Source organism: Callorhinus ursinus, unplaced genomic scaffold (assembly GCF_003265705.2).
Source record: "Callorhinus ursinus isolate GAN/ISIS: 27379988/994484 unplaced genomic scaffold, GSC_fseal_2.0 scaffold25, whole genome shotgun sequence".
In the NCBI taxonomy this organism is placed as follows: Eukaryota; Metazoa; Chordata; class Mammalia; order Carnivora; family Otariidae; genus Callorhinus; species Callorhinus ursinus.
Window position 1 is genome coordinate 29731096 of NW_027397087.1, and position 16916 is coordinate 29748011.

General features: G+C 41.5%; 1 protein-coding gene across 5 annotated transcripts in view; it reads left to right on the plus strand.

Annotated features, from left to right (window-relative positions):
* The window catches only part of ZNF609 (zinc finger protein 609), a 221803-nt gene that overhangs the window by 183320 nt on the left and 21567 nt on the right, over window positions 1–16916 (plus strand). For all 5 annotated transcript variants that reach the window (XR_012373661.1, XM_073877171.1, XM_025883879.2 and 2 more), the window contains 2 exons: window positions 13434–13521; window positions 14216–16553. Coding sequence is in view for 4 of the 5 variants with exons in the window: in XM_073877171.1 (XP_073733272.1) it covers window positions 13434–13521; window positions 14216–16553 (2426 nt within the window). In the remaining variant the exon portion in view is untranslated. The remainder of the gene's footprint in view (window positions 1–13433; window positions 13522–14215; window positions 16554–16916) is intronic.

The window sequence follows — 16916 nt, forward strand, 5'->3', positions numbered from 1 at the left end:
CCTCCACCCTCTCATGTGCTCTCTCTCTCTCTCATTCTCGCTCTCTCAAATAAATAAAATATTTTAAAAAAATAAAATAAAATAAATAAAAATAAAATAGCAGCATCCCCACCCCTCACATTCTCTTTTCGTCTACTTCTGTTTGATTTTTCTCCATAGGGCTTACCACTGTCTAACATGTATTTACTTGTTCATTGTCTCCCATCGTTTGAATGTAAGTTTCATGTAAGAGCAAGGACTGTCAGTTTTGTGCATTGCTATATCCCATCATTTCAGAACGGTGACTGGCCCAGAGTAGGTAGGTGTTCATTTGTTGAATGAACGAATGAGAAAGAGATACATGCATGCTAACCTGCCTTTTATCCAGGGAGTAGTTGTCAGCATCAACCAGGATTGAAAATTGGGATTGAAATAAGAAAAAGTACCACATAGGTGGGGCACCTGGGTGGCTCAGTCGGTTAAGCGTCTGACTTTGGCTCAGGTTATGATCCTGGGGTCCTGAAATTGAGCCCCATGTTGGGCTCCCTGCTCAGTGGGGAGGCTGCTTCTCCCTCTCTCCCCTGCTCATGCTCTCTCTTGCTATCTCTCTCTCTCTCAAATAAATAAATTAAATTTAAATTTAAAAACATAGCACATAGGCAAATGCTTATATTTCCATTTGAAAACTTAAGTCTATTGGAGTAATTTGTGAGCTCTTCCCCTGCCCTTTCCCTTTATCAGTCCCTTGTGTTGAGGACAGGCAGCTGGCCTTATTAACCTTTGTTCTTCAGTACCTCGTCCAGTGAATTCCACAGAGTAGGCTTTTTTTTTAATATTTTTTTTAATTTTTTTTTTTTAAGATTTTATTTATCTGACAGAGAGAGACACAACAAGAGAGGGAACACAAGCAGGGGGAGTGGGAGAGGGAGAAGCAGGCTTCCCGCGGAGCAGGGAGCCCAATGCGGGGCTCGATCCCCAGGACCCTGGGACCATGACCTGAGCCGAAGGCAGACGCTTAACGACTGAGCCACCCAGGCGCCCCACAGAGTAGGCTTTTAATACATATTTGCTCCCAGCCCAGGAATGGACCTCAGTATCTTTGTAGCTGTTTTTTGTAACTTCAATACTTAGCATAATGCCTGGCAAATAATAGACGCTCAGTAAATATTTGCTCCAGGAAGTAATAAGTTAAATGAATTCTTTGTCTACTCAGGGTAAGACACTGCTCTAGGTTATCTATTATAAAGTAACAAATTACCCCCAAAGCATAAATAAATATTATCTCTACTATAGTTTCCATGTGTCAAGAATCCAGGAGTGGCTTAGGTGACTTGTTCTGTCTCAGGGTCTCTCGTGGGGTTGCAGTCAAGATGCTACCTGGGACTCCCATCATCTGAAAGCCTATCTAACCCTGGAGGATCCTCTTCCAAGTTGGTTCATTCACATGGCTGTTAGCAGGAGGCCTCAGTTTCTAGTCTCATGGACCTCTCCATAGGGTGGCGTGCTGGAGTGTCCTCAGATCAAGCAGCTGGCTTCCCTAAGAGAAGTAATCCAAGAGAAAAAGCAAGGAGGAGACCACAATCCCTTTTATATCTAAGTCATGCACATTGCTTCCACCGCATTCTGTTTATTAGAAGCAAGTTGCTAGGTAACCCACACTCAAGGTGAGGAGAATTAGGCCTCACCTTTTTGAAGGGAGAAATAACCAAAGAATTTGTAGACATACTTTAAAACTGCCACAATCACTCTGATACTTGAGTAAAGAGAAGTTGCCCATACAGAGGAAATGAGACAGGTTTTTTTTTTTCCAGAGATAGTGTCTACCCTGCCACTTATATGCCCTTTTCAAGTCCAGTATTGCCTGCACTTTTGCCTATAAGGAGTTTTTTGTTGTTTTTTTGTTTGTTTTTTGTTTTTTAGAGAATGGGTTGGTGTGGAGGGGCAGAGGGAGAGGGAAAGAGAAAATCAAGCGGGGCTGGACCTCATAACCCTGAGATCATGACCTGAGCCAAAATCAAGAGTTGGACACTTAACCAACTGAGCCACCCATGTGCCCCTAAAAGAATTTTTAGAACATCTTTGAAATTCTCCTACCAGAATTAATGCCTTTTTATGTTTATTTTTTTTTAATACATAAGACATGCATATGGTGCAGAACTCAAAGGTAAAATGAGTATGCAGTGAAAAATTTCCCTTGCCTGAGTCCCAGCCACCCAGTTTCCCTCCCTGGACAAGACTGCTATTGCTAGTTTATTTATCCTTCCAGAGACCTTCTATGCACTCATAAATACCTATTTATATACTTATTCTTACACAGATGGTAACATATGGTTACTGTTCTGTATCTTCTTTTTCACTCATCTGTGTATCTTAGCATTTGTTCCATAGCAATTTATTTATAGTTGCTTCATTTTTTTTAACAGCTGCATAGTATCCCATTGTGTGGATGTACAAAAATGGCTTTAATTGGTCCCTCACTGAAGGACATTTAGTTTGGTTCCCATTTTTTGCTATTAAACACTGCTGCAGCAAATACCTCATTCATATTTTACACTGAGAATATTTATGGGTAAATACCACACGAGGATTTGTTGGGTCAAAGAGCATGTGCTTTTGAAAGGTAATGTCAGGGGGCACCTGGGTGGCTGTTGGTTGAGCATCTGACTTTGGCTCAGGGCATGATCTCGGAGTCCTGGGATCAGCAGCTTTGGGCTCTGCACTCAGCAGGGAGTCTGCCTGAGATTCTCTCCCTCTGACTTTCCCCTCTGCTCCTGCCCCTGAGTGCTCTCTCTCAAATAAATAAAATCTTTTTAAAAATGTGTAAAACAAACAAACAAAAATAAAAACCCCAAAACCCAAAAAACAAAAGAGTCACCTGAGCATGAAGGTATAAGATCCCTGACAGAAACAAGGTCCTAACAGAAGTGATAAAAATGAGGGCCCCGGAGGTAAAATTTACTCTTTCCACTATTGTGCTTGGATCAGTCTTGGCTGTGCAACTGTTTTGAGGCTTTGAATTATCCTCTGAAACAAAGCAGTGCTACTTTGGGATTGAGTTTTTTCTCAGCATCACTCTTCCTGCAACCTGGCAGAACCTGACTGCTGCCTCATACTAAGTCATTTCCCCTTTGCTTTGCTCCAGTATCCATCACCTGTAAGAAGAGAGAATACTAGGCACTTTAAAATTCAATTATGTTTAATGAGATTATGTCTGTAAGACCCTTGGAAAATAACCACCTAGAGAAACAAAGCACTATTTATTACTACTATTTTTAGCATTATTATCTTTAAATATGCTAAGCCTTTCCTTATTTTGTGAACACTGATTTAAATAGGAAGCTTTCAGGAGTGCCTGGCTGGCTCAGTCGGTAGAGCATGCGACTCTTGATCTTGGGGTCATGTGTTCAAACCACATGTTGGGTGTAGAGATTACTTAACAAACAAACAAAAAAACAAACAACTTCAATAAAGTGCAGATCTGATTAAAAAAAAAACTTTCTAAAATGGAAACCAATTTTTCTCTTTCTCTTCAGCCTACATGCTGCCCTAATAGAGAAACTAAGTCTGTTAAGTGTTATTTTCTGCTTTTTCCTTCCTGTCCTCTTACTCTTCCAGCTGTCTCAACTCGGAACCTTGTAGGGAGAGAGAGTTACACTTCAGAAAAATGTGTTTGCTTTGACATTTAAACAAGCCTCCATTTTGTTTTTCCATATTAGAACTTTTCCGCTTCCCCTGTCCCATTTCCAGCATTCTGTCTGACCTGTCTTCTTTTCGGCTCATTCATTATTGCTAAGGTTTGCAGATTATACCAGAGGAAGAAGACAGATTTATAAACATGTGTTCCTGCCCAGCTATGTCAAGAGTAGGAGTAACATTTATCTTCAAATTGTATGGCTGCTTTCTCTGTACAGCTGTGCTCATCTGCCCTTATTAATGAGGTGCCTATCTCTTAAGTCTTACATCGTCTAGAAATAAATGGACTCTTTTCCTATTCAGATTGGTAATGCAGTAATCAGAGGAGCCCATCCCTGGGCGGAGACATCCATTTGAATTCACTTTGCTAATGGCCATAGAGAATTTAGCCTAATTGCTTTCTTAAGAGGTTTGCCATTTCCGTTAAGATGTCAGGGCCCAGGAAAGGGGTAGGATTTCTGTCCCTTTCCTCTCTGGATGGTCCCCTGCAATCCTGTATGTGTCTTTTATCTAAGATGAAAATAAAGGGGCATTTTAAGGAAGTTATGTAAAGACTCAGAATCCATTACAGATAACTGTGCAGATACGGATACCTTGACTGCTAATAAATAATGAGACCTTTGATAAATTACTTAACCTTTCTTGGCTCTCATTTCCTTGTTTGCAAAGTCGCTCTAACAGTCACTATATGACCAGGATTGTTGGAAGGATTGTGCTTTCTCTATATGGCCTGCCTTGTTCAAAAAAGTGAATATTTGATGAGTATGAAAACACCTAGCACATAATAGATGTGCGATAACTGTTTGAATTAGAATCCATTTGGCTAAACCAAAGTTCTTTTCTGCCCTGATTTCATTAGTGAGATTTTCTGGTAGGGTAATCCCTTTTTTTTTTTCTTTTTCTTTTTCCAACTCCCTTGTCTGATCTGGTTTTATGATCATGCATCCTAAAATTGGATCTGAAAGAAAACAGGGACTGAATAAGATCTTATTTAAAGCCTTGCTCAAGAGTTCAGGGTTCAAGTACTGATATCCTATGGTTTTGTCTAAAGGATTCTCTTTGACTTATTGAAAGCCTACTTTGGGCTAGTTATCTAATTTAACAATCTTATTTATTTCCATTTTAATCCAGGAGTATTGATTAAAAATCTGAGTGTCATAGAGGTTAAGTGACTTGACCAAGGTTACACTGTAACAGAGTGAGGATTTGGACTAAGGTTTTCTTATTCCAAGTCCATTGATCTTTAGACAGCATTCCACATCAAAGAAGAAAATGAATATAGGTGAATTACTACAGATATGCCCTGGGAGTGCTGGGTGAAATAGTATTTTATTAGTGTATGACCAAAGACAAAGAAAAGGCTAATTCTAGAGTCCCCAGACTTACTCTGTAGATAAATTACATAGAAAATGTGCTTTGGGACTTCCAGTCAAGATGATTTACTGTGTTCAGGAGCGCCTGGGTGGCTCAGTCGTTAGGCATTTGCCTTTGGCTCAGGTCGTGATGGGATCGAGCCCTGTGTCGGGCTCCCTGCTCTGCGGGAAGCCTGCTTCTCCCTTTCCCACTCCCCCCTGCTGTGTTCCCTCTCTCTCTCTGTCAAATAAATAATTAAGTCTTTAACAAAATTATTTACTGTGTTCTAACTTTTGACACATCCCCTGTGTTCCAGACACATAGTAAGAAATAAAATATATAAAGTGGAAATCAACACATTTGGGCCCAAGAACAAAATAACCACCTTCATGGACCAAAAATAGAGATACAGTCACTGGGTGAAGCTGAAACTGTGGGCCTGCTGGCCTCCAGTGAATAGAGAATGGTGCCTGAGAGACGAGTTTTTGAGCAGTAACTAGATACTAAAATGCCCCTTAAAGAGAACTTGAAGCCAGGGGAGATGCCATCCCCCAACCAGCCTCATGAAAGGAGACTTCCAAAAGTTAATTGACTGGGGGAGGAGGGAAGCCTAAGGAGTTGTGAAGAAGTGTATCAAGCTGCCTTCTGTTCTGGTACAATGATTAGAACTATGATATCCTAAATTTCTTCTAATGGCACAGGCCATTAAAATAACCTGTTCAGGGAGCACCTGGGTGGCTCAGTCGGTTAAGCATCTGACTTTGGCTCAGGTCATGATCCCAGGTTCCCCATATCAGGCTCCTTGCTCAGTGGGGAGCCTCCTTCTCTCCCTCTCCCTTTGCCCCTCCCCCTACTCATGCTCTCTCTTGCTCTCTCTCTGACAAACAAAATCTTAAAAAAAAAAGAATGGGAAGGTGGGGGAAAGAAGGTAGACCATCTAGGGATCTCAAATCCTGTGGAACAACATGATGGTAAATTCTCTGGGTTTTCTTTTAGCCTCGTATCCCCAACATAGAGCCAAACATTATACTTCAGAATGAAAGACTGAATGTTTACCCCAATAAGAACAGGAACAAGGCAAGGATGTCTGTTCTCACTACCCTTGTTCAACATGGTCATGCTGGAAGTTCTAGCTAGTGCAACAAGTCAAGAAAAGGAAATAAAAGACATGCAGATCAGAAAGGAAGAAATACAAGTATACTTATTTGCACGTTCCATGATTGTCTAAATAGAAAAATCTCAGTGAGTATATAAAAAACTCTTAGAACTAATGAGTGAGTTTAACTAGGTTGTAGAATATAGGATGAACATACAAAAATCAATTCTAGATCTATATGCTAGCTACGAACATATAGACACTGAAATTAAAAATACAATGCCATTCACAATAGCTCAAAAAAGTGAAATCCTTGGGGCACTTGGGAGGCTCAGTTGGTTAAGCATCCAACTCTTGATTTTGGCTCAGGTCATGATCTCAGGATCATGGGACCAAGCCCACGCCAGGCTCTGCACTCAGTGTGGAGTATGCTTATCCCTCTCCCTCTGCTCTTTTCCCTGTTTGTGCACTCCCCAGCTCTAAAATAAATAAATAAAATCTTTTTTTTCTAAGTGAAATCCTTAGATGTAAATCTAACAAAATACCTACAAGATTTATGTGCGGAAACTATACAAAGCTGATAAAAGAAATCAGAAGATCTAAATGAATGAGGAGTACATAGTAAAGATGTCAAATTTTCTCAAATTGATACTCAAGTTTAATGTTAATTCCTATCAGAATTCTAGCAAGATATTTTGTAGATGTAGACATAAAATGACCAAAAATAAAAAGATGTAGATATAAAATTACCAAAATTCAACATATAAAATTCATAGGGGGAGGCCAAAGGAACACAAATAGCTAAGACAGAAAGAATAAAGTAGGAGGAATCAGACCACCTGATTTCAAGACTTATTTTATAGCCACAGTAATCAAGGCTGTGATATTGGCAGACAGATAGACACAGACCAGTGGAACAAAACAGAGAACCCAGAATAGACACATAAATATACCCAGCTGATTTTGGCAAAGGTGCAAAAGCAGTTCTTGGGATGAAAGATAGCCTTTTCAACAACTGGTGTTGGAAAAAGTGGACATCCTGGGCCAAAACAAAGGAAAAAGAATCTCATATAAAAAACTAACTCTGAATGGATCAAGGACTTAAACAGAAAACATAAACCTAAAGGAAAATCTTCAGTAGGCAAAGAGTAGGGTTAGGGAAAGAGTTGTTAGACTTGACACCAAGAGCACAGTCATAAAAGAGGAAATGGATAAATTGTATTTCATCAAAATTAAAAATGTTTGGTCTGTGTAAGACCTTGTTAAGATGTGAAGAGCCAAGCTAGAGAATACAAGAAGATGCCCAACAAAGGACTAGTATCCAGAATATATAAAGAACTCTTGAAACTCAACAGTAGAAAACAATCCAATCAGAAAATGGGCTAAAGACCTGAACAGATATTTCACCAAAGAGGATATGTAGATGGCAGATCACATAAAAAGATGTTCAACATCATTAGCCATTACAGAAATGCAAATTAAAACTACAATATGAGACATTACTACACAGTGTTAGAATGGCTAAAATTAAAAGTTAATGCCAAATACTGGCAAAGCTGCAGTGAACCTGGATCTCTCATGCATGGCTGGTGGGAATGTAAAAGAATACAGCTACTCTGGAAAACAGTTCGGCAGTTCCTTTTTTTTTTTTTTAAGATCTTATTTATTTATTTATTTGTCCGAGAGAGAGTACAAGCTGGGGGAGTGGCAGGCAGAAAGAAACAGGCTTCTCACCGAGCAGGGAGCCCGATGTGGGGCTCGATCCCAGAACGCTGGGATCATGACCCAAACTGAAGGCAGTCACTTAACCGACTGAGCCACCCAGGCACCCCAGTTTGGCAGTTTCTTAAAAAACTAAATATGCAACTATAATATGATCCAGTAATTACACTCCTGGGTATTTATCTTAGAGAGATGAAAACTCAAGTTCACTAAAACCCTGTACACAAATGTTTATAGCAGCTTTATTCATAATAGCCAAAAACTGGAAACAACCCAGATGTCCTTCACGTTCACCAGGTAAATGGTAAAACAAACTGGTACATCCATATTGGGGAATACCACTCACCAATAAAAAAGACTGAACTGTTGATACATGCAACAAGTTGGATCAATCTCCAGATAATTATATGCTGGGGGTTGGGGAACGACAGTCCCAAAAGGTTATATGCTGTGTGATTCCATTTATGTAACATTATTAAAATGACAAAATTATAGAAATGGGTGACAGATTAGTAGTTGTCAGGAATTAAGGGGGGATGAGTGTGAGAGGGAAGTGAGTGAAGCTGTAAAAAGGGCAACAGGAGGTATCCTTGTGTTGATGGACATATTTTGTATCTTCATGTGTCAATGTTAGACTCCTGGTTGGGATATAATACTATAGTTTTGCAAGATGTTGCCATTAGGGGAAACTGAGTAAGGGTACATTGGGGCCTCTATTATTTCTTACAACTGTATGTGACTCTGTAATTATCTCAAAATGTAAAAAGTGATTTTAAAAACTTAACCACCAGGAATTGAATGAACACCTAATGAAATTATTGTATGGTATAGTCAAATAAAGACTGTAATAATTCTGGGGCGCCTGGGGGCTCAGTCAGTTTAAGTGTCTGCCTTTGGCTCAGGTCATGATCTCAGTGGTCCTGTGATCAAGCCCCACATGGGGCTCCCTGCTCCGCTGGAACCTGCTCTCCTTCTCCCTCTGCCTGCCGCTCCCCCTGCTTGTGCTCTTTCTCTCTCTCTCTCTGTCAAATAAATAAATAAAATCTTAAAAAAGATAAAAAAAACTGTGAACCAAAGAGCCAGAAATTAATGTTATATAGATATGAAAAATTAACCAGTTTAAAATTTTGAAAATGACAATCTTTGAAATACATATTATAGTCATTGAAAATTTTTTTAACTCAATACCTTAGATAAATTCTAGGAACAAATTATAAATTGGGAGAATCAAACACAAAGAGAAAAAATACACGAGAGATCAATTTAAATAGAGAGATAATGGCTTGAGAGGCTCTAACACATACCAGGTATGAGTCCTAGGGGATAAAAGAGATTGAAAGAATGGCAGAGAGACAGTAAATGAATATATAATAGGTGGTAATTTTTCTGAATTAGATTCTAATTAGAAACCTGTCTAGGTAGTTTGTACATTTGTAATATAACAGATAAATAAAAGTAAGTGCATTATTTTAGTTAAACATGGTAGACTGAAAGTACATATTTACCTTCCAGTTTCTCCCTTTATAATTCATTCAAATGTCAGTAAAGGGATTTTGTTTTTAAGGTATAAATTCACAGGTTTTTGTTTTTTTTTTTTTAAAGATTTTATTTATTTGACAGAGAGAGACACAGCAAGAGAGGGAACACAAGCAGGGGGAGTGGGAGAGGGAGAAGCAGGCTTCCCGCCGAGCAGAGAGCCCGATGTGGGGCTTGATCCCAGGACTCACAGGTTTTTTTTAAAAACAGATAAGACTGGGGTGCCTGGGTGGTTCAGTCAGTTAAGTGTCCAACTTTGGCTCTGGTCATGATCTCAGCGTCTTGGGATCAAGCCCACAGGGGGAGCCTGCTGGAGAGTCTCCCTCTCCTTCCGCCCCTACCCCCACTGGTGTGCACTCACTCATGTGTGCTGTCTCTGTCTCTCTCAAATAAAATAAATAAATCTTTAAAAAAAAAAAAAAGGGACGCCTGGGTGGCTCAGTCGGTTAAGCATCTGCCTTCGGCTCGGGTCATGATCTCAGGGTCCTGGGATCAAGTCCCACATTGGGCTCCAAGGAGCTCAGCGGGGAGCCTGCTTCTCCCTCTGCCTGCCACTCCCTGCTTGTGCTCTCTCTCTGGCAAATAAATAAAATCTTTTTTTTTTTTTAAATAAAAATTAAAATTTTTTTTTTAAAAACAGACAAGACTACTGCAAACAAATATAATCAGTAGAACTTTGGAAACTAGAAAGCAGATGTACAAGTACTGATTTAAGAGACCTGAAAAAAATGAAAGCTTGGTTTTTTTAGTAGTTTCTTTGTTTTTTATCTGAGGTTGGGAGGAAGGAGAGCCAAGAAATGAGTATACTTATCATGGTGAGCACTGAGTAATGGATAGAACTGGGGTTTTTTTGTGTGTTTTTGTGTTTTGTTTTGTTTTTTTAAGATTTTATTTATGGGGCGCCTGGGTGGCTCAGTCGTTAAGCATCTGCCTTTGGCTCGGGTCATGGTCCCAGGGTCCTGGGATCGAGCCCCACATCAGGCTCCCTGCTCGGTGGGAGGCCTGCTTCTCCCTCTCCCACTCCCCCGCTTGTGTTCTCTCTCGTGCTGTCTCTCTCTGACAAATAAATAAATAAAATCTTTAAAAAAAAAAAATGTTTTGACCTGAATGATCATGAAAACATATCAAAGCTTGTGAAATGCAGCTAATGTAGGCTGTGAGGGAAATTCATACCTTTACATGCTTATATTTGAAAGGAAAAAAGATCTAAAATGGGCTACCAAACTTGTTCATAAAGGGCCAGGTAGTAAATATTTTAGGTTTTGCAGGCCATACAGCCTCTCTGTTGCAGCTCAACCTGTGGTATGAAATCAGGCATAGACAATGCATAAATGAGTAAGTGTGGCTATGATTCCAATAAAACTTTATTCATATCACATAACATATAATTTCACATAAAATCATATTCTCCTTTTCATTTTTTTACCATTAAACATGTAAAAATGATTTATAGCTTGTTAATAACTTTAAACTGTCTCATTGTTATAATGTTTATGACTTTGTGATAAGACATAAAAAGCATAAGCCATAAAGGAAAAGCTCAATATATTTGACTTCATTAAAATGTGGAACTAACCAAAAATCTTTAGAGGATAAATAAGCCACAAAAACAAAATTAAAAACTCAGTCGGTAGAGCATCTGACTCTTGATCTCTGGGTCATGAATTCGAGCCCCATGTTGGATATGGAGATTACTTTAAAAAAAAAGTTTTATACCAGATTGAATTCCAGATGGATCAAAGATGTAAAGATAAAAAATCAAACTATAAAAGTACTAAAAGAAAACATAAGAAAAATCTATTAATGAAGTGATGGAATAAGGAAAGCCTTTTGAAATAGGACAAAAAACTCTGAAGCCATAAAAGATTGATAAATGTAACTACATAAAAGTCAGTAATTTCGGGGCATCTGGCTGGCTCATTCAGTACAGCATGCAACTCTTGATCTCAGGGTCATGAGTTCGAGCCCCACATTGAGTATAGAGATTACTTAAATAAATAAACCTTCTTTAAAAAGAACGTAAATAGGGCGCCTGGGTGGCTCAGTTGGTTAAGCGACTGCCTTTGGCTCAGGTCATGATCCTGGAGTCCCGGGATCGAGTCCCACATCGGGCTCCCTGCTCAGCAGGGAGTCTGCTTCTCCCTCTGACCCTCTTCCCTCTTGTGCTCTCTGTCTCTCATTCTCTCTCTCAAATAAATAAATAAAACTTTAAAAAAAAAAAAAAGAACGTAAATAGGGGCGCCTGGGTGGCTCAGTCGTTAAGCGTCTGCCTTCGGCTCAGGTTATGATCCTAGGGTCCTGGGATCAATCCCTGCATCGGGCTCTGCGCTCAGCAGGAGCCTGCTTCTCCCTCTCCCTGCTTGTGCTCTCTGTCACTATATCTTTCTCTCTCAAATAAACAAATCTTTAAAAAAAAAAAGTAAATAATGTCTATAGAGCATTAACCACCATTAGCAAATGACAAACCGGGGGGAAATACCTGATTTGTACAACAGACAAAAGGCTTATTCTAGGGCGCCTGGGTGGCTCAGTTGGTTAAACGACTGCCTTCGGCTCAGGTCATGATCCCGGAGTCCCGGGATTGAGTCCCACATCGGGCTCCCTGCTCAGCGGGGAGTCTGCTTCTCCCTCTGACCCTCTTCCCCCTCATGCTCTCTATCCCTCATTCTCTCTCTCTCTCAAATAAATAAATAAAATCTTTAAAAAAAAAAAAGGCTTATTCTAGTATATTAAGAGTTACAAATAAGAAAAAAACTACATAATTCAGTAGAAAAATGAGCAAAGGATTTGAACAGACAGTTCACTTAGGAAGGAAATACATCTCATAATGATGTCTTAAAATGATATGATGTACAAACTCATGATAAGAAGCATTAAATTAAAACTACATAAAATACTCTTTTTCTTCTATCAGGTTGGCAAAGATCAACAAGTCTGAGAACACTGTATTGCCAAAGGAAAAGGACAGCTGGTGTTCTCATGCACTACTGATGGGTGTATAAATTAGTGTATCTTCTTTGATGTCAGTTTGGCAGTATTTATCAAAAATCCAAATACAAGTGCTCTGTGATTAACAATTTTACTTACAGGAATTTATCTTACAGACATACTCGTATAAGTAAGATAAAACATTTGTACAAGGTTATTCATTAGCATTATTTGTAATAGCAGAATAGTAAAGCAACCTAAATGTCCATCACCAGGGGACTGATTAAATAAATTATGGTATAATTTGAAATCATTCAGATGCAACCTTTGAAATGAAGTAGTTCTATGTGTACTGATACAGAACGATCCAGAATATATGCTTAGATGAAAAAAGTACAGAACATTGTATATTGCTACCATTTGAGGAAGAACGTATATTTGTTTATAAATGTATAAAATCTCTCTGGAGGAATATGTGGATCCATGGATGTTTCTGAGTACAGGAACTGGAAGGCTGAATGACAGTGACAGGAGGGAACACTTCATTTATTTTGGGATTTGTTTGCTGGCTTTTGAATTTTGAAATATGACTCTGTTATCCATCCAAAAGCATTTTAAGTAATATGAAGAAGACAGGAGTGTTCACTGTGATAATCATTTATGAGTGAAATGCTCAAAATATCCTAAATATCCATCAGTAGGAGAACTTGAAAATTGTGGTCAAATCATACATAGGTGAGCACAGTTAAAATAAGTTGATTAAGCTTTTCATGTCAACATAGATACATCTCAAATTTGTAATGTTAATGAGAAAGGTAAGTTACACCCCAGCATGGTCCCATCAATAAAAAGTTTGAAAATACAGTAAATAGTGCTTTTTAACTGTGATGTTTTATTCTTTAAAAGAGAAATCCGATGTCAGTATGGCACTAAATCTTACAAATCTATTGAGCTGAATAGGCAGTTCCCATAGTGATATTTCGGCCCAATCCTGTGTGTCTCATGGGGACCCAGAGCACCACCTAAACCCTTCTCCAGGAGCCAGAATCCTCCTCAAATGAAAAAATACTCTTCTCATTGGCAGCAGGGTTTCTCTTGTCTGTATTTGAATCTTTTTGTCTTGCAGGGATGTTGGTGGTGAATGTAACATGGAGGAACAAGACATACGTAGGTACACTTCTTGACTGCACACGGCATGATTGGGCACCCCCCAGGTAAGCATTTTACAGCTTTTTGGTATATATTAGTCTGAGCCACCCTAATCAGTGATCCCTTGTGCCTTCATCCTGTTAGAGTTGGATAGCTTTTAAGACACCCAGCTTTTAAAGAATATGATAGTGTTGGGATGAGGGAAGGCATTCTACTGGTCAGGCGTTCAAGAAGAATAAATGAATTACGTGTTGATGGGTTGGATAGGGATGGGGAGGAGATCCTATGTAAGCCTTTGTCTGGAATTACCAAATTCTGGCTTCTACCAGTAGTCACCTTGAGACCAAGTCCATGGAGTCTGTCTATGGGTAAAGAAATCATTGATGATGCGTTTTGATGGTAGCTATCTCCAAGGAGTTTAAACTCAAGAACATCTTCAGTTTTATGAACGCTAGACAGTGTGGGTTTCACAAAGACCTTTTCCGGTTGGCATTTCAGTGAATGGCACTTTACAGCTTGTTTATACCCAGTTTGCCAGGTTTGGGGAACCCAGATGTTGGGGAATGATGTACAGTTAGCATGCAGATAGCATCCTAGGAGCTCACCACTTAATGCAGTTCTCACGCTTTCAGAAGTTCCTTTAACAAATCATATTCATTGAAAATGATAGTTACCATCTAGACAGTTCTTCTGGAAGCCGCCAATCTGGTTTGAAGTTGTTTTCTTAGTAATATCCTGTTGTGTTTGCCTTTTGCCAAGGTTCTGCGACTCCCCTACCAGTGACTTGGAAATGCGCAATGGCCGGGGTAGAGGCAAACGCATGCGTCCTAACAGTAACACACCTGTCAATGAGACGGCCACGGCCTCTGACAGCAAAGGGACCAGCAGCAGCAGCAAAACCCGAGCAGGAGCCAATAGCAAAGGCCGTCGTGGCAGCCAAAATTCTTCAGAGCATCGCCCACCTGCCAGTAGCACCTCTGAGGATGTCAAGGCCAGCCCTTCCTCAGCTAATAAGCGGAAAAACAAACCACTTTCAGACATGGAGTTGAATTCTAGCTCAGAGGACTCCAAAGGGAGCAAGCGTGTCCGTACGAATTCCATGGGCTCAGCCACCGGTCCCATCCCTGGGACCAAGGTGGAACCCACTGTTCTAGACAGAAATTGTCCCTCTCCAGTCCTGATTGACTGCCCCCACCCGAACTGCAACAAAAAGTATAAGCACATCAATGGACTTAAGTACCACCAAGCCCATGCCCACACAGATGATGACAGCAAGCCGGAAGCAGATGGGGACAGTGAGTACGGAGAGGAGCCCACCCTCCATGCAGACCTCGGGAGCTGCAATGGTGCATCCGTCTCACAAAAAGGTTCCTTGTCCCCTGCCCGCTCAGCTACCCCCAAAGTTCGGCTCGTGGAGCCCCATAGCCCTTCTCCTTCAAGCAAATTCAGCACAAAAGGCCTCTGTAAGAAAAAGCTGAGTGGGGAAGGGGACACAGACCTCGGGGCCTTATCAAATGATGGCTCTGATGATGGACCCTCAGTAATGGATGAAACAAGCAGTGATGCCTTTGATTCTTTGGAAAGGAAGTGTATGGAAAAAGAAAAATGTAAAAAACCCTCTAGCTTGAAGCCTGAAAAGATTCCTTCCAAAAGCTTAAAGTCAGCACGGCCTATTGCCCCTGCCATCCCCCCGCAGCAAATCTACACCTTCCAGACCGCCACCTTCACAGCAGCAAGCCCAGGCTCCTCCTCAGGCTTGACCACCACAGTGGTCCAAGCCATGCCCAACAGCCCCCAACTCAAGCCTATTCAGCCCAAGCCCACTGTGATGGGAGAACCTTTCACAGTTAACCCTGCCTTGACTCCAGCCAAGGACAAGAAAAAGAAAGACAAAAAAAAGAAGGAGTCTTCAAAGGAACTTGAAAGTCCTCTGACGCCTGGGAAGGTGTGTCGAGCAGAAGAAGGCAAAAGCCCCTTCAGGGAATCATCGGGAGATGGGATGAAGATGGAGGGGCTCCTGAATGGCTCATCAGACCCCCACCAAAGCCGACTGGCTAGCATCAAGGCAGAAGCTGACAAGATCTACAGCTTCACGGACAATGCCCCCAGCCCTTCAATTGGAGGCAGTAGCCGCCTAGATAGCACCACCCCTACCCAGCCCCTGACTCCCTTACATGTAGTGACCCAGAATGGAGCTGAAGCCAACTCAGTGAAAACCAACAGCCCTGCATACTCGGACATATCGGATGCCGGGGAGGATGGGGAGGGCAAAGTGGACAGTGTCAAATCAAAGGACCCTGAACAGTTGGTTAAAGAAGGGGCTAAGAAAACGCTTTTCCCCCCGCAGCCACAGAGCAAAGACTCACCCTATTACCAAGGCTTTGAGAGTTACTACTCTCCAAGTTATGCACAGTCCAGCCCAGGGGCTCTGAACCCCAACAGCCAGGTGGGAGTGGAGAGCCAGGCTCTGAAGACAAAAAAGGATGAGGAGCCTGAGAGCATAGAGGGGAAAGTGAAGAACGATGTCTGTGAGGAAAAGAAACCAGAGCTGAGCGGTTCCAGTCAGCAGCCTTCCGTCATCCAGCAGCGTCCCAATATGTACATGCAGTCCCTGTACTACAACCAGTATGCCTACGTGCCCCCGTACGGCTACAGTGACCAGAGTTACCACACCCACCTCCTGAGCACGAACGCGGCTTACCGGCAGCAGTACGAGGAACAGCAGAAACGGCAGAGCCTGGAGCAGCAGCGGGGACTGGACAAGAAGGCGGAGCTGGGCCTGAAGGAGCGGGAGGCCACACTCAAGGAAGAATGGAAGCAAAAGCCGTCGATTCCACCAACTCTCACCAAGGCCCCCAGCCTGACAGACCTGGTCAAGTCGGGACCCGGGAAGGCCAAGGAGCCAGGGGCTGACCCTGCCAAGTCAGTCATTATTCCCAAGTTAGACGACTCCTCCAAACTCCCCAGCCAGGCCCCGGAAGGACTTAAAGTGAAGCTGAGTGAGGCCAGCCACCTAGGCAAGGAGGCCTCTGAGGCTAAGGCAGGTGCTGAGTGTGGCCGCCAGGCAGAGGTGGATCCAATCCTCTGGTACCGACAGGTAACTGTTCTGGGAGGAAATAGAAATACTATTTGATAGCCTTTCTCTCTTCCTCACAAATCAGGGCTCTCCTTAGGTAGGGGGTCAGCAGAATACAGATTGGCAGGAGAAATCTATAATTTTAAGGATTCTTTACCTTTGTAAATCATGTCTGTGTTTTTATTTTTTTTATTTTTTTTTTTTTAAAGATTTTATTTATTTATTTGAGAGAGAGAGAATGAGAGATAGAGAGCACGAGAGGGAAGAGGGTCAGAGGGAGGAGCAGACTCCCCGCCAAGCAGGGAGCCCGATGTGGGACTCGATCCCAGGACTCCGGGATCATGACCTGAGCCGAAGGCAGTCGCTTAACCAACTGAGCCACCC